Source organism: Cricetulus griseus, chromosome 2 (genome assembly GCF_003668045.3).
Source record: "Cricetulus griseus strain 17A/GY chromosome 2, alternate assembly CriGri-PICRH-1.0, whole genome shotgun sequence".
NCBI classification, from domain to species: domain Eukaryota; kingdom Metazoa; phylum Chordata; class Mammalia; order Rodentia; family Cricetidae; genus Cricetulus; species Cricetulus griseus.
Window position 1 is genome coordinate 455,016,954 of NC_048595.1, and position 20,603 is coordinate 455,037,556.

The following is a 20,603-nucleotide window of genomic DNA, read 5'->3' on the forward strand; positions in this document are numbered from 1 at the left end:
CTTTCATGTGGTCTTGGCTTACCAGAGAATACCTGGACCTATTACTCCTTTGGCGTCTACATGGCGTCTCTTTGCCGCACCTCTGCCTGTCTTTCCCAGATTTCTCCTCCTCTCCTAGCCCGCCTATCTTCTGGCCTCTATTGGCCAAACAGTGTTTAGTTTATCAACCAATAAGAGAAGCACATGTGCAGAGAAACCTCTCCCATCACACCTTGTCAACTGCAGAGGTCCTAAAGCAGCCGTCCCCCTGAGGAATGCAGTGTACCGGCACCTCAGCTCTTACCGAGGGCGCGGAAGGCTGCACATCTGCCCCTCTCATCCTGCAGTGTCTGTCTGTCCGTCCTCTGGTGGTACAGGATGATGTTTTCAGAGCTGCCCCATACTCCACAAGAGGATGGGACGACTTTGCGTGACCGCTCTGGGCAATGTCACCAACCCTGCTTTCGAGAGCGCTCTGCCTTCCTTCCAGAAGCGCCCTCCCCACAAGTAAGTAGCTCCGAGCTTCCCGCATCGCTTTGCCTTCCACCTCAGGGGCCACGACACCGGCTGACAGTGCTCACTCAGCATAGCCTGGGGAGCCCACTGTGTCTTTGAGCATGCTTGCTCAGAGAAGGCAGGGGAGAGCACTGGACCCCGCTGAAGCCCGAGTGACAGACAGGTGATTGTGAGGAGACCAGAGTGGGAGCTGGGAACCAGTCAACCGAGGAGCGGGCACGTTTGCGCGGCTTCCACTTGGTGCCCCGTGGTAGGACACCCGTGGGGCGTGAGCTTCCCCGGGCGGAAGCACAAGCGACCCGGGCTCGCAGTCCCGGGCCCACGGCGGGAGGAGGGCGGCTTCCTGCGGGCCGGCGCTCCCGAAGGCCGGAAGTCGGCCAGCTGACTGGCGGGCTCTAGGACCCGGGGGTGCCGGCCGCGCGGAAGCGGGCCGCACGGGACTCGGGGCAGCCGGGGTGGCGGCGCCGCCGGAGAGGACGCAGCCGGGGTCGGGCGAGCGTGCGAGCCGGGCAGGTGCGAGCGGGGCAGGTGCGAGCCGGGCAGGTGCGAGCCGGGCAGGTGCGAGCAGCGAGAGGCCCGGAGCAGGCCCGGAGCAGGCGGTGAGGGCTCCGGGGGGCGGCCGGGCGGAGCGGGGCTCGGGTCCCCGCCGCTTCCCCCCTGCATCCCGCAGCTCCGGCTGCGGGGGAGACGCCCCGGGGCTGCCCGGAGTGTCCAGGGAGCAGGGCGGCGAGGACGAACCGCACGCGGACACGTCCATGGCGGGTGATGGCGATTCGGGGTCAGGCCGTGTTTACCAGGCGCCGGCCACTGGACGCTTGTCATTCTTGCTCAAAAAAAAAAGGGGGGTGGGTGGGAGGGGGTCCCGCCTTTTGTCAGCTTAACATAAAACAGTTATCGACCAACGCGGGTAGGTGCAAGGGAAACCCCAGCATTCGGGATTGTTTATGTGTTCGTGGAATGCGAAGAAAGAGAAAATGAGTAACTAGGGATTGATTATTGGAGGCAGAATTACTGTGTCGCAGAGCAAAACTCCCATAAAGACGACGCTGGTAAATTGCTTTTATTTTTTAGCTACATTTCTATCTTCAGCTATTAATTATTTACCCCCACTGAGTAGGCAGCCTTCAGTCTGTTTTAGATGGTGGTTTAGAAACTTCCCCTTGGGGGCTGGGGGGGGGGCGTGCAAACAGACATCTGCACACCTTCCTTACAGGGCCTGAGCGACAAATTACAGTTCCATCGAAGCCCATTTTGGGGGACCATTGGGTTTACTGGGTTTACTTGCACAACATGGGTGATCCCAGAGCAGAGGACTCACCAGAAAGTCACCCTGCACGGATGATGGATCCCCCAGTTAACGTTCCGGTGTGTACACTGAAACTAATAGGTGCTGTGCAATAGGACACAATTACAGATGCACGGGGGAGCAGGAGGGAAGGGCGAAACACCCCGCCCCCTTGACGGAAGTCCACAGGCCGATTTTGAAGCTCACTTTGGAAGTAAGTAGCAGTTGCCCCAGTGAAGATGACGGCTGTCAGGCTCCGAGGACAGTGCACTGCACAAACGGTACCCCATACTTCCCCAACGACCTCTTTGTAAAAGCAGATAGCAACTGCCCTTATCTGCCGAGCCATCTTGCCAGCCTGACAATGAATTCTTTAGAAGCATGGGGACAGGGAGGAAAGGATAAGGAAGGAAATTAGGTTCTGCCAGTTGCATCCAAGATTTTGACTATGAAAATAATGGGGTGAAATTAACAGTATATTTTAATTTAACCCACTAGATCTGAAATGTGGCAGTTTCAAGCATGTAACCAATATGAAATACCAACCAGATGTTTTATTCACCTGGAAGCCTTTGGTTGTGTAGCACTGCCCAGGTGCTTGCTGTCAGTGTCAGCTCACTGGACAGCGCAGGTCTCAGGGTTTCAGGCCTGACTGGAGGCTAGGCTCCTTTCAGCTTCTATTCATCGTTGTTCTTCTTGCTGCTTCTCCAAGGATTTTGTTTGGTTTGTTTGGTTTTGGTTTTTGAAGACAGGGTTTCTCTGTGTAGCTTTGGAGCCTGTCTTAGCACTCACTCTGTAGATCAGCCTGGCCTAGAACTCACAGAGATCTGCCTGCCTCTGCCTCCTGAGTGCTGGTATCAAAGGCGTGCGCCACCACGGCCCTGCTTCTCCAAGGGTTCTTAGAGGGAAACCACGAGATATCACTTACCGTTTGCTCCAACCCCAGCTGTTCTTTATGCTTGATGGAGAGCCACAGGTAGCAGGGGAAATTAACCCACAGTGTTCCTCAGCGAGACCACAGTCACAGCCCGGATTAGACCTCTTGTGGGAAGTGGCACTGTGTCATTGCCTGCTCTATCCCAGTCAGTTAATGACACTTCTCCCAGAGTGCCCAGATTTGTCTAGTAATTTACACATCACTCCCCTATGATGGCTAAAGAAACTTAATGTGGCACCAGGTATCCCTTAAAGGTGGTTGACCTTTGCCCTGGAATACCTGAGAGACCATAGTGCAGGTGAGGTAAGCATAGGGTAATGGTGTTCCTGCTATGAGGTATTTAACCTATTGCTTTCTGCTTATCTCTGTGGGGCTGGGATAAAGTGGTCTTGTTATTACTATACAAGAGGAAAGAGAAACAAGTGAGGGGGATAAGACAGTTTTCTTGCCAGCCGTGGCTTCTCTCGATAAATTGTAATGTCCACCTTTGATGTCCACCTTTGTAAACCCTCCCTTTAGCCCCCTGAGGCATGGCATGCTATTTGGCTTAAAGGCCACCTTCCCTGTGGTGTCACAACCTGCTGCCTGGGAAACAGTGTAACAGTGGAGAATACTAAGGAAGCCTGCATCATCCCAGGGGAGCCTCTGAGATGATGGACACTTGGGCTGCCTTGGTGGATGTAGCATTAACCCTTGTTCTCATACTTCTTCCTTCAGTAAGAGTAAATTCATTCAATATAAATTTGAAGTAAGTCTTTGCTCTTTTCTGGTGGAGTCCAATGCCACAACAGTCTCAACACAGAGGATTCAGTTGTTGTTGAGTCTGCCTGCCTGCCTGGTGCTTTCCTCATCCGTGTTGTGGTCGATCGGGCTGTGTGCTTAGTAGCTGACTGGTATTTATAGACAAGATGAGAGGAGGTTGCCATGGCACCGTCAGTTCTCCAGTGGACCTGCTGCTTCCTTGTTTAGAGGGTTTGTGCCTGTCCTGCCCTCAGGGACATGTACACCGACACTCACACATCCAGCTGCAAAGGAATTCAGCTTAAGAAGTGACAGAAAGAACTTTCATTTTTCTCTCCTGACTGTAAAGATGGGAGCCCTCCGGCTTGGATTTAGGTCACCATGGCTAGCAAGCTTGCCTCAAGAGCAGTGTAAGAGGTGAGGAAACATCTTTGAAAGAGTCTGGACTGACAGCTGTGGAGCAGCTGTCTCCATCTGGGTGACATGATGAGTACAAGTGCAGAATGAGGAGCGACACTGGCTGGCTCGGATGGTTGCTTAAGATGGGTTTCCATCTGGGAAGCTGAGAATGTCCTAGTCACTGGAATGGGAAAGCAGAACCATGCCACCAAAAAGCTAAAGAGCAGAAGGATCATCTCAGATCTGAACAAATCTAGGCCCAAGGAAGAAGGAGAGAGCCAGTACCATGGAAGCAAGAGCTCAGGAAATGAGCAGGAGGAGCCAACAATAAGGGTAGCTTGGTGAAGATGTTGCTAGGATACAGTAGGGGTCGCACCTGGATTTCTGTTACTAGGATCGCCAGCAGAGAGCAGGGCCAGCTCTCGGTCTAAAGACTGGAACGGATCTTATTAATAAAGGACAAACATTTTATAGACACTGCCACAGCACTCTTAAGGTCCAATAAAGCCTTTGTTCCTTCCTGTCATACATAACCCATGGGCACCCACCTCCATTGTAATTGAGGGCTCCAGGGTGTTGCCTAAGAGAAAATCTGGAGTTCAGTGCCAGGCTTAATGAACGTCTTCCTCACTTTGTTCTGGTGAGGGCCTGAGTTTGCCCCTAATTATAAGGGTCTGGTGCCTTCATATCAATTCTCTTGCCAGTCAGATTAGTGGTGTTTAGAGTGCGATGCTGCTCTAGTGGCTCTAGGGGGCAGCGTTCAACCCAATATAAACAGCCCGTCCTGGCCCTGTGCTTCGGAGGTGCCTTTTCCTGCAATCTTGACTCCTGTGCTGTGCCCTGGGTGAGCCAAGCCTGGGTGTCCCTCTTCCCAGAGGCATTGGCCACTGCCACATCCATCTCAGGGACAGCTTCTGAGAGCTCAGCTCCAGTGGGATTCAGGTCCCAAAGAGGAGGCATGGAGTCGGTGAGGGAAGGCGACTGACTTGATCTGAGGGTGAATCAAGATTTATTTGCCCATTTATTGAAAATAGGCAACACTTTTATATTCTGTAATTGCTTATAGTTTAACCACACAGCAATGTTGAATGTGTACTTAATGATTCCGGGATGAAAGCAGTCATCAGTGTCATTGCAGCATTTTTCTTGAAGCAAAATAACAGTAAGTTTAACGGGGTGGTGGTGGCGCACGCCTTTAGTCCCAGTACTCGTGAGGCAGAGGCAGGAGGATCTCTGTGAGTTCGAGGCCAGCCTGGTCTACAGAGCAAGTTCCAGGACAGCCAGGACAGTTATATAGAGAGACCCTGGCTAGAAAAACTACAACCAACCAACCAACCAAACAAACAATCAACCAAACAACCAAAAACAGTTTAGCAAGCATCTAAATGCCCATTGTCCTCTAAGGCCAGTAACCCCGCCAGGTGCCCTCTTACTCTTCCTGTACAGTGTCAGCCCTTGTCAGGAGCTGTCAGACATTGAGTCCTGAGAAACAAACCCATAAGAACAATTTCATTCTTCAAGGGGCATGGTGCAGCCTTTGTACCATGTGGTACAGGCATTGAGCTGTTTCCTCATTGTGCCTTAGTCTGACGACCCGGATCTGTTCCCCTTGTAAGCTGGCGAAGGGGAAGGCCCTGACACCTTACTCTTTTCCCTTACACCACACCATTCTGATTCATTCCGTGTGTGCTCCTGTATGTGGCAGAGGGGGGTCAAGCCAGAACCTGCTCCCTGTGGGGCAGGCCACATCTTGCCATTCATCCAGTAAGCCACTCTAATCTTGGGTTGTAGTTTACACTCGGTAACTGAACTCTTGCCCTAAATGGCCTTAGGCTGTGACTCTGACCTGATTGTTTCTCTAGACTGTGTGTTTTTCACCCACAGGACCAGGTATGCCCAGGTAGTAAGTCCTTTAACTTCTCTATTCCTGGTGGAGTGGGCGGCAAGGATAATGGGGAGTCCTCTATGGGGAGTAAGCAGAGTGATCATGCTGTATGGTTCTGGGGTGGTAGTGATTGTGTGCCAAAGAATTAATTTTGTTACAGAGATTGCCATTGTTTGTTTATATTCTCATCCCTTGCCAAAGTGCACACAAAATCCCCAAAGGAAAAGGATGAGGAAGAAAAGGATGAGGAGGAAAAGGATGAGGGGGAAAAGGGTGAGGGGGAAAAGGGTGAGGAGGAAAAGGGTGAGGAGGAAAAGGGTGAGGGGGAAAAGGGTGAGGAGGGAAAGGGTGAGGAGGGAAAGGATGAGGGGGAAAAGGGTGAGGGGGAAAAGGGTGAGGGGGAAAAGGGTGAGGAGGGAAAGGGTGAGGAAGAAAAGGGTGAGGGGGAAAAGGGTGAGGAGGGAAAGGATGAGGGGGAAAAGGGTGAGGGGGAAAAGGGTGAGGAGGAAAAGGGTGAGGAAGAAAAGGATGAGGGGGAAAAGGGTGAGGAGGGAAAGGGTGAGGAGGGAAAGGATGAGGGGGAAAAGGGTGAGGGGGAAAAGGGTGAGGGGGAAAAGGGTGAGGAGGGAAAGGGTGAGGAGGGAAAGGGTGAGGGGGAAAAGGGTGAGGGGGAAAAGGGTGAGGAGGGAAAGGATGAGGGGGAAAAGGGTGAGGGGGAAAAGGGTGAGGAGGGAAAGGGTGAGGAGGGAAAGGGTGAGGGGGAAAAGGGTGAGGGGGAAAAGGGTGAGGAGGGAAAGGATGAGGGGGAAAAGGGTGAGGGGGAAAAGGGTGAGGAGGAAAAGGGTGAGGAAGAAAAGGATGAGGGGGAAAAGGGTGAGGAGGGAAAGGGTGAGGAGGGAAAGGATGAGGGGGAAAAGGGTGAGGGGGAAAAGGGTGAGGGGGAAAAGGGGGAGGGAAAGGGTGAGGGGGAAAAGGGTGAGGGGGAAAAGGGTGAGGAGGGAAAGGGTGAGGAGGGAAAGGGTGAGGGGGAAAAGGGTGAGGGGGAAAAGGGTGAGGAGGGAAAGGATGAGGGGGAAAAGGGTGAGGGGGAAAAGGGTGAGGAGGAAAAGGGTGAGGAAGAAAAGGATGAGGGGGAAAAGGGTGAGGAGGGAAAGGGTGAGGAGGGAAAGGTGAGGGGGAAAGGGTGAGGAGGGAAAGGGTGAGGGGGAAAAGGGTGAGGGGGAAAAGGGTGAGGAAAGGGTGAGGGGGAAAAGGTGAGGGGGAAAAGGGTGAGGGGGAAAAGGGTGAGGGGGAGAGGGGAAAAGGGTGAGGGGGAAAAGGGTGAGGGGGAAAAGGATGAGGGGGAAAAGGGTGAGGGGGAAAAGGGTGAGGGGGGAAAGGATGAGGGGGAAAAGGGTGAGGGGGAAAAGGGTGAGGGGGGAAAGGATGAGGGGGAAAAGGGTGAGGAAGCCCCCATTACACACAGAATCCTCAAAGATGAAAGTAAAAAGTGCCGGAGAGTTCAGATCCACAATGTCGGAATGCTGGGATTTTGTCAGGCAGAGGTGGTCACACAGTCACACTGCCCATGCCACCCAAGTGTTCATGTCTCTGCACTTTTCGTCTGGAGACAACTCAGCTGTGGATCTGGGCAATTCCCATCCGTCATCAGCTCCCTGCCTCTTGTGCTGTGCAGCTATGGTTGCGATGGTTGAAGCTTGGTTGGTCGTGCTGAAATTATGTGGTAAATAGGGCACTCAGCAGGGTACCAAGTGCCCTGGGAATGAGATCACAGTATTTTCCCAACTCTAGTCTCTGTCAGTCACCTCCTTTGCATGATACCTCCCCCCAGTAGTGTCTCATGTAGCCCAGGCTGGTCTTGAACTTTCTATGTATCAGAAGAAGGCCTTGCACAGCAGTTCCTGCCTCTGCCTCCCAAGTGCTGGGACTGCAGGTGTGTGGCATGACCACCTTGTCTGTGGCTTCTAGGTAGGCACTGAATGTGGGACTATGTTCCTGATGTGTTCGTTCCTATCCACAGGCATCATGACACCCTTGAAGACCCAGCACTGCTTGGTGGGTCAGCCTTACACAGTGCCCCTTATCCAGCCGGACCTGCGACGAGAGGAGGCAATCCAGCAAGTGGCAGACGCCCTGCAGTACCTACAGAGCATCTCCGGAGACATCTTCAGCAGGTGAGACTGCTACCCAGCTCACCCAATAGAGAACCTTACCTGTTACGATAAAGCTTGAGGGTGACCTTGTGTGGGGGACCATGGCAGATTCCATGTCAGGCGAGGGTGACAGAGGTGACGCCAGGCAGACAGAGCTTAGTGAGAAGCTTTATTAGAAAGAGAGGGAGAGGGAAGGGAAGAGAACAGAGGTGAGAGACAGAGAGAGGACAGAAGAGGAGACAGGAAAAGTCCCGACTGCCCCAGGGGAACAGCGGGAAGAGGGCTGGAAAAGAGCAAAAAGAGGGCATAACAGGGCGGGGTCTTTCTTTTAAAGGGACCTTTGCACCTGCAATTAAACTGTACAACCATGGAACCCTGGGCTGACCAGGGCACTGCCTGAGTGCATTCTGCCAGGTGACAGGGGCAGGCCAGCACAATGTCTGAGTCCTTACATTCCCTCCTTTATTTATTATTAAAAAGGTGAGAGTTAGGCGTGGCAGGGATACAGACAGAAGCAGGGGCGTCTCATCTCTTATCATACTAAGGACATCATATTGTGCGCAACTGTGTGTGCTGCGCTGTAGGCTGCTGACCACGTGAGGTTTGTTTTCACCCACATACCCTCAACCCAGGATTAATACACTGCATTATGGCAAGGTTACCATAAGTAAGTTAGGGGAGGGGAGGTTTTCTGCTCTGTTGTGATATCCTGGGAGAACAGAGGGACAGAGGATTGAGGGGAAATGGTCCACCAGTCCCGAGGTGGGAGCATGGTCAGTGATGCTCTGCAAGGGTGTCTCAAGATTACCGCGTGTGCTCAGAGATGACCTATAGTCCGTGATGGTAAGATTTCTTTATTCAGGAAAACACCAGAGCAAAACACAGGTCAGAGCAAGCTCACAGGAACCAAGCTAGCGCGGCCAGAGAGAAGGGGCTAGGGTCTCCATGTGCAGCCCTTAAGAACCTTCCCTTAAGTCACCCCTGCTTTCCTTCACCACACCCTTATGGGCGAGTCCCCGGTCCACCTGGCACCTGTCCAGGTTGACATTGGGCGGGGCTAGGGTGTCTCCCTACAATTCCCCTTTTAGTCTAAAAGAGGATTAAAACTTAATAGTGTAAAACGTCTAAACTTAGCAATCATAAAGGTGAAATACAAGAAGATACAATAATCTGCTATTGCATATCCTATGACTATTCCAGCTAAGTCTTAAAGTCATGTGGAAAGGGTGTCTAACTTGAACACCTCCTTCCAATCCCAACTCTAAACAATAAGAAGGTCATTCTTAACTAGGCTTACACTACGCTAATAAACAATAATGGGGAACAGGGGTGTAGCATCTTCTAGGTTACTTCCTGCTGAAATGGGACTATGGTAGCCATGTGGGGTCCTGTGGAAAAAAAATGCTAGTACAGGGAAAGTCTCTAATGAGTTATGTCTAGTCCATGTTAGATGAGATTCGCTTGATTGAAGATCTATGTTGAAATCCTCAACTTGATTGAAGTCATTACTTGAGGTTCTGGTTGGAGTGTCAGTCGAAATGGAATGAGTTGAATCCAGTGCAGTCGGAGAGGTGTAGTCCAATTCTTTTTCCAGAGCATGCAGGGATTGCTGTCAGGCTGGTTCTCGTTGGCTGTGTGGGACTCAAACATAAGTGTCATCAGAGAAATGTTCGCTTGCACATGTATGTGTACTGGGAAAGGCAATCCTTGAAAAACAACAATTATGAGAGGGTGTAGGCCTTGAAAGAAAGAGCCAAGAAAAGACAAAGATAGTCCTCTTTTTCTTCATTTAGTCTGTATTACAGTAATTGGCTTCTTGATATAACACAGAAACTTTAAAATGTTGTTAAATAACATGCTTGGATTTTAGAGTAGGAAAGCCAAATCCAACTCTAAATCCAGCATCGATTTAATTGAATAGGGACTAGGAAATGAAGAGAAATAGAGTTATTTGAGAGACAGCTGTAAAGTTTACCGTATGGCACGTTCCTTTTGTTCAATGGTGATAGCTACGTTCTTTCCTTAAGTATCCACATATGTAGTGTCCTTTGACTTCTGGAGATGGGTTTTCCTGTGAGGATAAAAACAAAGCACTTCCCATCCTTTGGGAGGCTTTTATTTAGTTCATGAGATATACCTCAGTAAATACCTGTCAGTCATCCTTGTTGAGAGGGTTGTCTTCCTCAACTCGAATCTTGATCAATTTTGATGGTGTCCAAAGATTTTCTTCTCCTGTGGAGACAAATGCAAAACCCCTACCCCAACGTAACACATGTCTGGGTTTCCATACCGAGGTCAGTACATCTTTGAAATACACTGGTTGGTTTAGGTCAGCAGTTTTTTTCCGTAGTCCAGTGTCTTTCCGCAGCTGTTTGTCCACTGTCATTGGCATTAAGAAAGTTTAGTGTTAATAAAGCATTATGCAATCTATGTTTGGGGGTTTTTGACTTATCGGCTTGCCTATGGAGCATCTCCTTAAGTGTCCTGTTAGACCTTTCAACAACTGCTTGTCCTGTAGGGTTGTGTGGTATACCTGTGACATGCTTAATGTTATAATATTTGAAGAACTGTTCCATTTTTGTGGAGACATATGCTGGAGCATTGTCAGTTTTTATCTGTGCTGGTATACCCATAACTGTCATCACCTCCAGTAGGTGTGTAATAACGGAATCAGCTTTTTCAGAGTTGTAGCCCATTGGAAACCTGAGAATGTGTCAATGGTATGATGCACATATTTCAAATTTCCAAATTCTGTAAAGTGAAAGATATCCATTTGCCAGTTCTCATTCCTCCGAAGGCCTTTAGGATTACAGCCTGCTGGCAGCTGGGTTTGGTTATAAAAGGAATAAGTAGGACAGTTTCTCACTATCTCCTTGGCTTGTTGTCAAGTGATGGACAAGTCCTTCTTTAAACCCTTGCTATTTACATGATGCTTTTTATGAAATTCTGAGGCTTCTAGCACAGTGCCAATCAATAAACGATCAATCTCGTCATTGCCTTGTGCCAGTGGGCCTGGCAGACCCGTATGGGATCTGATATGTGTAATGTACAGAGGGTTACTTCTGTTTCTGATTGTTTCCTGTAACTGCAAGAACAACGAGGTTAGCTCAGTATAATCAGGGACAAATTCTGCAGTCTCTATGTGCAAGACGACTCTCTCTGCATATTGGGAATCAGTAACTATATTAAGAGGTTCCGTAAAATCCATAAGCACCATGAGAATTGCATATAATTCTGCTTTCTGTACAGATGTATATGGACTCTGAACTACTTTACTTACCTCACCTGCTTTTTAACCAGCCTTACCTGTTTTGTTAGCATCAATGTAGAAAGTAAGAACTCCAGAAATGGGAGTTTGTCTTACAATTCGTGGAAGAATCCAAACTGTCTTTTTTATGAATTTAATTCTGTCGGTTTTGGGATAGTTGTTACTAATTGTTCCCAAAAAGTCGGTAAGAGCTATCTGCCAATATTCATTATCCTTCCATAAGGAGGAAATTTCTTCATTAGTTAAAGGTACTATAATATCCGCTGGATCTAAGTCAGCTGAAGAAGTCTTAATTTGCCCTTTAAAATCAAATCAGAAATCTTTTCTATATATGTCTTTAACTTTTTATTCTGTTTATGTGGCAGAAATATCCATTCCAATATAGTGTCTTCCCTCTGCATCAGAATCCCAGAAGGGTATTCTCTGGATGGCAAGATGACCAGAATGCAGTCTAGATGAAGGTTTATCCGATCTACATGCACATCCAATATTCTGTTTTCTACGCATTGTAGCTCTTTTTCTGCCTCAGCAGATAATATTCGTGGACTGTTCTTATCACCTTTTAGTGCCATTTTTAAATGCTTTAAGTCATGTCCTTCCACACCAATAATCGTCTGTAATTGAGAAATTTCTCCTAGTAGCTTCTGAAGACTGTTAAGAGTTTGATAACGGTCCCTTCTAATTTGCACCTTTTGAGGTCTGATTCTTATATCCTAAATAGTTAATAGAATCTCCTCTTTGTATCTTTTCTGGGGCAATTTGTAAGCCCCATCTAGGCAGAACCTCCTTTATCATTTCAAACATACATTCCAAAGTTTCCTCATTAGAATCCGCTAAAAGAATATCATCCATATAATGATAAACAAGAGATTGTGGAAATTTTTTACGAATTATTTCCAAAGGTTGTTGTACAAATTGTTGACATAAGGTTTCTTGTTGTACAAATTGTTAACATAACCTTTCTACTATAAGGTGGGACTATTTAGCATCCCCTGAGGTAAAGCCTTCCATTGGTATCTCCGAACTGGCTGTGAGTTATTAAGAGTTGGTACTGTAAATGCAAATTTTTCTCTATCGCTTTCTTGTAATGGTATAGTGAAAAAGCAGTCTTTCAGGTCAATTACTATGATTGGCCATCCTTTAGGATTAAGGAAGGCAATGGCATTCCAGTCTGTAGAGCGCCCATAGGCTGAATTACCTTATTTAAGGCTCTCAGGTCTGTCAGCATTCTCCAGTTACCTGACTTCTTCTTGATGACAAATACAGGAGAATTCCAAGGGCTGGTAGATTGCTCTATGTGACCAGCCTCTAGCTGTTCCTGTACTAACTTTTCTAGAGCCTCAAGCTTTTCAGAGGTCAAAGGCCATTGCCCTATCCAGACCGGTTCATCTGTAAGCCATTTTAATGGCAGGGCCTTTGGTTCCTCTGAAGGCCTGTCATTTGTATTTAGTGTCTGTACAGCCTGGATAGTTGGTAACCATTTTCCATGGCATGTTACCCGATCCTTTCTACTATCCAGCGATTTTCTAGAATTCGTATCTGACACTGGAGGGATGTTAATTTGAGTATTCCATTGCTGTAATATATCACGACCCCATAAATTTATAGCAATATCTGCTACGTAAGGTTTCAGTCTTACTTTTTGTCCTTCCGGTCCAATACAGACCACCGAGTTAACACTCCGTCGAACTCTAGATAGAGTTCCAATTCCTAAAAATTGTACATTTGCCTCTTTAAGCGGCCATTTCTTAGGCCAACATTTCTGAGTGATAATAGTTACATCAGCTCCAGTGTCTACAAGACCTTTAATATCTCTGCCATTAATTTTTACCAGTAATTGAGGCCTTTTATCATTAATAGAAGCTTGCCAAAATATGCGTTTCTCATTTTCACCAGTCACATGTGATTCTTCATCACTATTTAAACTACCTTCTAGACTGGTATCATTTTCCACAATAGGCAAGGAACTATCCATTCGTCCTGTGAGAGATTGTCTTCCACTGTCACTGGGAATGATCAAACTGTTCTCGGGGCAGGGGCCTGCTGGAGGTCCCCTTCCGAGTTTCCCGACGTCAATAGGTTCCCTTGCAAGTCCCTAGTCGATCTGCATTCGTTAGTCCAGTGTTTGCCCTTACCACATCTCCTACATAACCCAGAGGGCAATGACCTGTCACGTGGGGAATCGTTAGATTTTCTCTGTCTACAATTTCTCCTTATATGTCCCATTTTACCACAGCTGAAACATCTATTCTCCTGATGCTTCCGTGGACTCCTGGAGCGTGCTTTTCCTATGCGAGACTCTGGGTCATGGTGGCGATGAGCACTGGCCTCTCGGGACCTGTGTGAGCCCCTGTAAGGTGCTCTTCCTTCCCAAGTCCTTCTGTTGCTATCTTTTCTATTGTCTGTTGAAACCTCTTGGGACAGCTTCTTCTGCCCAGATTCCAGCATCTTGTATGTTACAGTCAACATGGGCAGTATGCAGAACCCATTCTTCTAGTGGAGCTGATCTGATCTTTAGAGGCAAAAGTATTCTTTTGCACTTGGGTTTGCATTGTCGTAAGCTAAGCTATACACAATTGGATGTCGTATCGTTGGATCTGCTACCCGTATGTCTACTGCTCTGGTCAATTGGTCTAAGAAGTCCTTAAATGGTTCTGTTTGTCCCTGTTCTATTTTCGCATAAGCTTCTAGTTGTTCTCCTGGTTCACGAACCTTGTCCCATGCATTTAGTGCTGCTGTCCTGCATAGGGACAGCATATGGTCATCATATTCAGCCTGAATCTGTGGGTCAGCATAAATACCTTCTCCTAGGATTTTTTGGAGGGGTGCATCAACTCTGTCTCTGGTGGCTTGCCGTTCTAGGAGCCTGCCTTCTTCCCTAAACAACGCTGTCCATTCAATTTGGCAAGAATTCTCTTTCCTGGCTGTAGCGGTCGCACGCGGAGCCCCAGCAGGCTCCCGGGTGTTGGGGTCTGGGCGCCAACTCTTAAGATTACTGTGTGCGCTCGGAGATGACCTATAGTCCGTGATGGTAAGATTTCTTTATTCAGGAAAACACCAGAGCAAAACGCAGGCCACAGCGAGCTCACAGGAACGAAGCTAGTGCGGCCAGAGAGAAGGGGCCAGGGTCTCCATGTGCAGCCCTTAAGAACCTTCCCTTAAGTCACCCCGGCTTCCCTTCACCACGCCCTTAAGGGCGAGTCCCCGATCCACCTGGCACCTGTCCAGGTTGATGTTGGGCGGGGCTAGGGTGTCTCCCTACAAGGGCGGGGTCTACTTGGCTTCATCGGGAAGGTGGGCTCTGCTAGGAAGTGTGGGGCCGGGTGTCCAGAGACTCTCCTGGTCATCTTTTCATTCTCTGGCAGAGCCTTGTTAAACGTGTCATGCTCAAAAAAGAAAAAAAAAAGAAAAAGCCAGGTGGTGGTGGTGATGATACACACTTTTAATCCCAGCACTCAGGAGGCAGAGGCAGGAGGATCTCTGTGAGTTTGAGGCCAGCCTGGTCTCCAGAGTGAGTTCCAGGACAGCCAGGGCTACACAGAAACCCTGTCTTGAAAAACAAAAAAACCTTGTTGTGCTCCAAGCCAGAGGTGTCATTGGAGAGCCCCTGACCTCTTGACCTCCGTGGTGCCTACGTCATTTCCCCTGCTGCTGTGATAAAGCAACCTCTGGGTATGTTTTGACTCACAGTTTGAGCTGCAGTGCTTCATGGCTTCTCAGGGCTGACGGACAGGGGGTCACAAGCGGGAGCCGATAGTCTGGTGGCTGGGGACATGGAAGAGCATGGAGAGTGACATCATGTCACCATGGTCACAGTCAGCATCCTGGGGAGGTGGGTAAACCTGCCATGGTTCAGAGGTGTGGGGAAGTGGTTGCAAAGTTTATGCACACGGAGAGAGAACCACTTGGGTCACTGAGAGCTCCTGGAGATGCGTCTGTGCGGGCACCGTGCAAGACAGAAGTGTGGTAAGGAGCAAGGAAAGCCTGGCCTTTAGTGTGCATGAGATACACCAGGGATTGTGGGGGAAAGCAGGCAGGGTAAGTGTGGGAAGTGACAGGGCCAGGCTTTTAGTTTGGTCAGGGAAGCTCCAGTGAGGGGTGTCCTAACAAAGGGGAGAGGGTGGCTGGTCCTGTGAGTGCCACTCAGTGTTCCATCTGCTTCAGAGACCCAGAGGCAGCACTGGGTTTGGCATGTCAGGGCACATCAGGACACTTGATACTGTTGTGCCCACCCCTCAGGAGAGCATGGGCCAGGCTAGGGATGGGGCTGTGCAAGTCTCGTACACCAGCACTGGGCCATCATTTGTACTCTGTGAGCCGTCCACAGAGTAGAGGGCAATTCCTCATCTGCTGGGGTTTACTTATCGGAGAAGCCGTGTGGTCTTGCTCTACTTGTTTTCTGCTTTGCAGAGACCAGAAGCCTGTCAACAGCGTATGACCACCAAGGGTACTCATGGGTGCAAACGTCAACTGTCAGTAGCTAGTACTTGTGTGTAGTGCTAGTATCACAGCTATCTTCTTGCCCCGAGGTTATAGACTCCTGGGTCCAGGAGTCATATCGTTTCAGATGGTGCATGTGGGCGCCAGAATAGAGCCTTCTCTGTCTGGAGCTCATGGCAAAGAGTTTCTAGACCCCTTGGGCTGCATAATAGGGGCAGACAGAGGTCAGATGGCACCAAGACCAGCCCAACAGGCAGGTTGTATCGTGTTGAGCGCCTGAGCCCTGGACTTGGTGATGGTCCAGGGGCACAGAAGCTACCCAACTCGAAGTAGCACCCCATCTCTCCATTTTTGTCTTTGATAGGATCTCCCAGCGAGTAGAGCTGAGTCGGTGCCAGCTGCAGGCCCTTAGGGAGAGGGTCTCCTTGGCCCAGGCGAAGATAGAGAAGATCAAGGGCAGCAAGAAGGCCATCAAGGTAGGCCATGAATGCTGTGTGCTGTTGCTGGTGCTCGACCTTCCTGTGCCCCTGCTGTTCAGCCACACCTCAATTCCCTCCTGCCCATGGTCACCCCATTCTTAGTGCCTGCTTATGAGTACTGGGCTATCCTGAATATGTGGGCCCCAGAGTTGTCCCTGTATCTGCAGGTCTTCTCTAGTGCCAAGTACCCGGCGCCTGAGCGTCTGCAAGAATATGGCTCCATCTTTACTGGTGCCCTCGACCCTAATCTGCAGAGAAGACCCCGGTACAGGGTCCAGAGCAAGCACCGCCCCCTGGATGAGCGGGCCCTGCAGGTCTGAATGCCACTTGCTGCTGGGAGGCCGGGCCTGAAGGTTGACCACAGATTTCAGTCGCCTAGAAGGACTCTGGTTGGGGCCGTAAGCCTGGTACTGAAACGGCATCTGCTCTGATCCTACTCCAGGAGAAGCTGAAATACTTTCCTGTGTGTGTGAACACCAAGTCGGAGCCTGAGGATGAGGCTGAGGAGGGACTTGGGGGTCTTCCCAGCAACATCAGCTCCATCAGCTCCCTGCTGCTCTTCAACACCACAGAAAATCTGTAAGGCCAGGAGATAACTAGCAGGAGGGAGGGAGGGAAGCCTTGCTTAGTTAGCTCCAGGGGCCTGAGCCTGCTGTAGTCCTCAGGACTGACAAGTTTGATTTGGCTTCTAAGACTTGAGGATCCTAAAGGACAGGTGATTGTAGGGGAAGCTGTAGCCATGCCTACTTAGGGGCTGGCTACAGGTGTGCCTACAGGTGATGGCCTCCTGACTCTATCTCACTCCACAGGTACAAGAAGTATGTTTTCCTGGACCCTCTGGCTGGCGCAGTAACAAAAACCCACACGATGCTGGGCACAGAAGAGGAGAAGTTGTTTGATGCCCCTCTGTCTATCAGCAAGAGAGAGCAGCTGGAACAGCAGGTGGGGTGGAGAGCTCGCACAGGTGGGGTGGAGAGCTTGCCCTCCCGGTACACAGTTCCAAGGAGGCTCCAGTGAGCCTCTGTCTGCCCCGCTGTGTGGGTCCAGTGTGGGCCCTGTGCTCTGGCAGAGCTATCACACACTTCCTGTACCACCTGACCCCGCAGGCCCCAGAGAACTACTTCTATGTGCCAGACCTGGGCCAAGTCCCTGAGATTGACGTGCCCTCCTACCTTCCTGACTTGCCTGGCATCGCAGATGACCTCATGTATAATGCCGACTTGGGCCCTGGCATTGCCCCCTCTGCTCCTGGTGCCATTCCAGAACTGCCCACCTTCCACACAGAGGTAGCTGAGCCTTTCCAGCCAGGTGAGCTGGGCCCTGGGATGGATTGAGCTGGAAAGCTCTTGCTGGCTCCTTTCCTAATCGTCATTCCTTCTCACATTCCTTACAGAACTGGAGGATGGAGCGCTTCTGGCAGCGCCACCACCACCGCCACCGCCACCACCACCACCTCCCCCAGCTCCCACCGTGGTGGTCAGTGCCCCACAACCACCAGTGTTCCCTGAAGTGGCAACTGCACCTGGCCAGGTTGCCAGGGAAGAAGACAGGAGCAGCGGCGTGGCCCACTCAGGTAGGGGCAGTGCAGATGGGCTCGTGTGGCTGGCCCTCATTAATAGGACCTCCAGTTTTTTCATGCCAGGATCCCCCGAGACTTCTCTGTAGTTCACATGTTCCTAGGCCCGGGATCTGCAGACAGTTCTCATTATGGACATGTAGTCTTAACAGGGTTGATGGAGTGGTTTCTGTGCCATACAGAGTTGTGGGATCCTGACTTTCAGGACAGAGGAAGCCTTGGGAAGGCGGTGTGCCCGTGGAAAGAGTCTATTAACAAACCTGAAATTTCCAGATTTCCGCTCATCTCCAGCCATTCCATGGGGTAGAAAATCCTTTGTTGGCTGTGGTGCTCAGCACATCAGACTCACAGGGTCTTTAACTGCAGAGTGTATAGAAATAGGGGGTGGAGACGGGACGAGAGATGCCTGGACACGAGGCCCCTCGGCACATTGTCCGCAGAAGGCCAGGCCCATACTGCATCATCTCAGAAGCCTCTGGCTTCACAGCTGGGCTTCCCCGTGGATGGTAGTCCCTCCCTCCTTCCCTCCCCCCTCCCCCCCCCCCTCCCCTCCCTCCTCCCCCTCCCCCTCCCCCCCCCCCTCCCCCTTCCCCCCATTTGCCAGGATCCCAAGATCACCTCCAGCCTGAAGCTGTGCAGCTTTCCCCATCCCTCAATGCTAGCAATCTTTCGTCCTTCTCCTTACAGCCTCTGTCCAAGGAGCTCCTAAGGAGGTGGTTGACCCCTCCAGTGGCCGAGCCACTCTGCTGGAGTCCATCCGCCAAGCTGGGGGCATTGGCAAGGCCAAGCTGCGCAGCGTCAAGGAGCGCAAGCTGGAGAAGAAGAAACAGAAGGAGCAGGAGCAAGGTGAGGGCGCGAGCAGGCTCCCCGGCAGCCATAGCAAGTCCCTGTGGCCCACCTGACAGGTGCCCTTGTCCCTCTGGCCTGGGCCATGGTTTCCTGGGGGGAGCTTTCCTGCCTTGAGCTCTCCCCGCTGAGACCACAAGAAAGGAGAATGCTTGACAAGCATTGCCCAGGGAACCCTGCAGACCCCAAGGTCCTCTGGGACGAGATGGAGGACTGGCCCTTATCCACCCTGAGGATTATGTCTGCCAAGAATCCTCGCTAGTGGCATCCTAGTCAACGTGTGTGTGAAGTGTCAGAAGTCCTAGGCTTGTATCATAGATCTCCTTCTGACCTTCTGTGACTGCATCCCGGTAGCCTGGCCTCTCTGAGCCCATGTCCTTATCCATATAGGGGTCCTGGGAACTGAAGCATGGCTGTGGGCATATATATCACTTGTAGTCAGCACATGGCAGGAGAGCAGGGGGAGGAGTGCTGCAAGGCCAGGCGAGCCCAGTGTGTAATGTCTGTACTTGGTTTCCTCTTCCCTTACCTGTTGCCCTCCCACTGCAGTGAGAGCCACCAGCCAAGGCGGGGACTTGATGTCTGACCTCTTTAACAAGCTTGTCATGAGGCGCAAAGGTAGGCATCTTGTGCATCTCTCTCTTCAGGGGCAGGGGAAGTCTCTCTCTCTCTCTCTCTCTCTCTCTCTGTCTCTCTCTCTCTCTTTCTCATCACCTCTCTTCTCTCTCTCATCACCTCTCCCTCCCAGGAATCTCTGGAAAAGGACCCGGTTCTGGCACTAGTGAGGGACCTGCGGGAGCCTTCACGCGGATGTCAGACTCCATCCCACCCCTGCCACCCCCACAGCAGCCCGCGGGCGACGAGGATGACGATGACTGGGAGTCCTGAGTGTGCTCTGACCCCTCTCCCACATTCAGCAGCAGCAGCTTCGAGGGGCTTCTCAGCCAGCTGAGGCCTTTCAGGTCCTGCTGCCCATGCAGGTCCAGGGGGTGATACAAGTGTTAGGGGTCTGTGCCCAATCTCTTCATGGAGTGGGGACTGTGCGAGCCGCCTGCTGCTTCCCTGCTTCACACCACTGCTTGACTCCCTCCTCCCCTGAAGAGCAACAGCAGCAAGAAGGAATAAAGAAAGTAACTAGGGCCGGGCGTTGGTGGCGCACGCCTTTAATCCCAGCCAACAGGGCCCTTTTAGTAAATGAAGAGCAGTTTCTTGGAGTGTGACTGTCCTTCCCAACTCTTCTCAGGGACCCTGCAGGATGTCTGGGGGAACTGAGCTCTTTCTCTGGGATCAAGGAAATTAGAGATGAGGGCAGCTATTGCAGAGGGACATTTTTCTCACTGGAAAAATGACTTGGTGTTTGCTCAGGGGGCTGAGGACAGGAGGTGCTGCAGGCCCCAGGGAGAACTTAGAGGCAAGCTAGGGAGTTTCATGGACTGAGGACACTTGAGGGGTAGGGCTGCAGTTAGGAACTGAAACTGGTATGAGGTCCCTGTGGATACAAGAGCCAGTGGGAAGCTGACCCTCCTGTGAAGGAAGGCCAGCAGGAAGCTGATCCTGGCCACCCTGTGTGGTACAAGCAGGTCTTGGGGGGTGATCATGCTGCCCTGCACTAGGCAGTTAGGGCTAGTGTTTGCGGTTTCTTCAAGCTGATCCACATTTGCCCCTGGTAGCTCTTTGGTATACAGGCCACGTGGGGCCCACCCAGGTGTGCCACAGGCCATCAGAAGAGCTGAAGCTCTCTGGATGAAACTGCACATGCAGAAAAATTACCGAGGAGGCCCCTTGGAGAGGGGAAGGCAGACTGAGCCTCCTACACAGTAGTGAAGGCAAGACCAAAGGTGGCTTTCACCTCCACTGGGTGTGGGAACCGGGTTGGCAGCTCTGTCAGGACAGAAGGGCAGATGCATGCCTGCTGCCTCTCAGCTCTGAGGGTGGGGCTGATTTAGGGCCACTCACAGTGGGTGGCCATCAGGTCACTTCCCTTCCTCTGCCCTTGGCAGGTACCATCCCTCATCCTCAATTTCTATCAGGCCCAGCTTGGTGACAACCTTGATGCTCAGATTCTCCATCAGCCTCTTCCCTGGTGGGGCTCTGACTGG

At 50.8% G+C, this 20,603-nt stretch overlaps 1 protein-coding gene across 6 annotated transcripts; it reads left to right on the forward strand.

Annotated features, from left to right (window-relative positions):
• Positions 1-244: 244 nt before the first annotated feature.
• Positions 245-19,718, forward strand: Washc1 (WASH complex subunit 1). Of its 6 annotated transcripts, none has more exons than XM_027397776.2 (11): positions 245-486; positions 7,763-7,916; positions 15,968-16,079; positions 16,250-16,396; positions 16,525-16,661; positions 16,892-17,024; positions 17,189-17,390; positions 17,476-17,655; positions 18,346-18,504; positions 19,054-19,122; positions 19,253-19,718. In XM_027397776.2, exons 1-11 carry the CDS (start codon positions 426-428, stop codon positions 19,390-19,392), a joined length of 1,494 nt encoding a protein of 497 aa, XP_027253577.1. In that variant the 5' UTR covers positions 245-425; the 3' UTR covers positions 19,393-19,718. The 6 variants fall into 6 exon arrangements, with proteins under 6 accessions (XP_027253577.1, XP_027253579.1, XP_027253581.1 ...); XM_027397778.2 differs by lacking the exon at positions 245-486 and adding an exon at positions 862-1,008; XM_027397780.2 differs by lacking the exon at positions 245-486 and adding an exon at positions 885-1,023.
• The last annotated feature ends 885 nt before the right edge of the window (positions 19,719-20,603 follow it).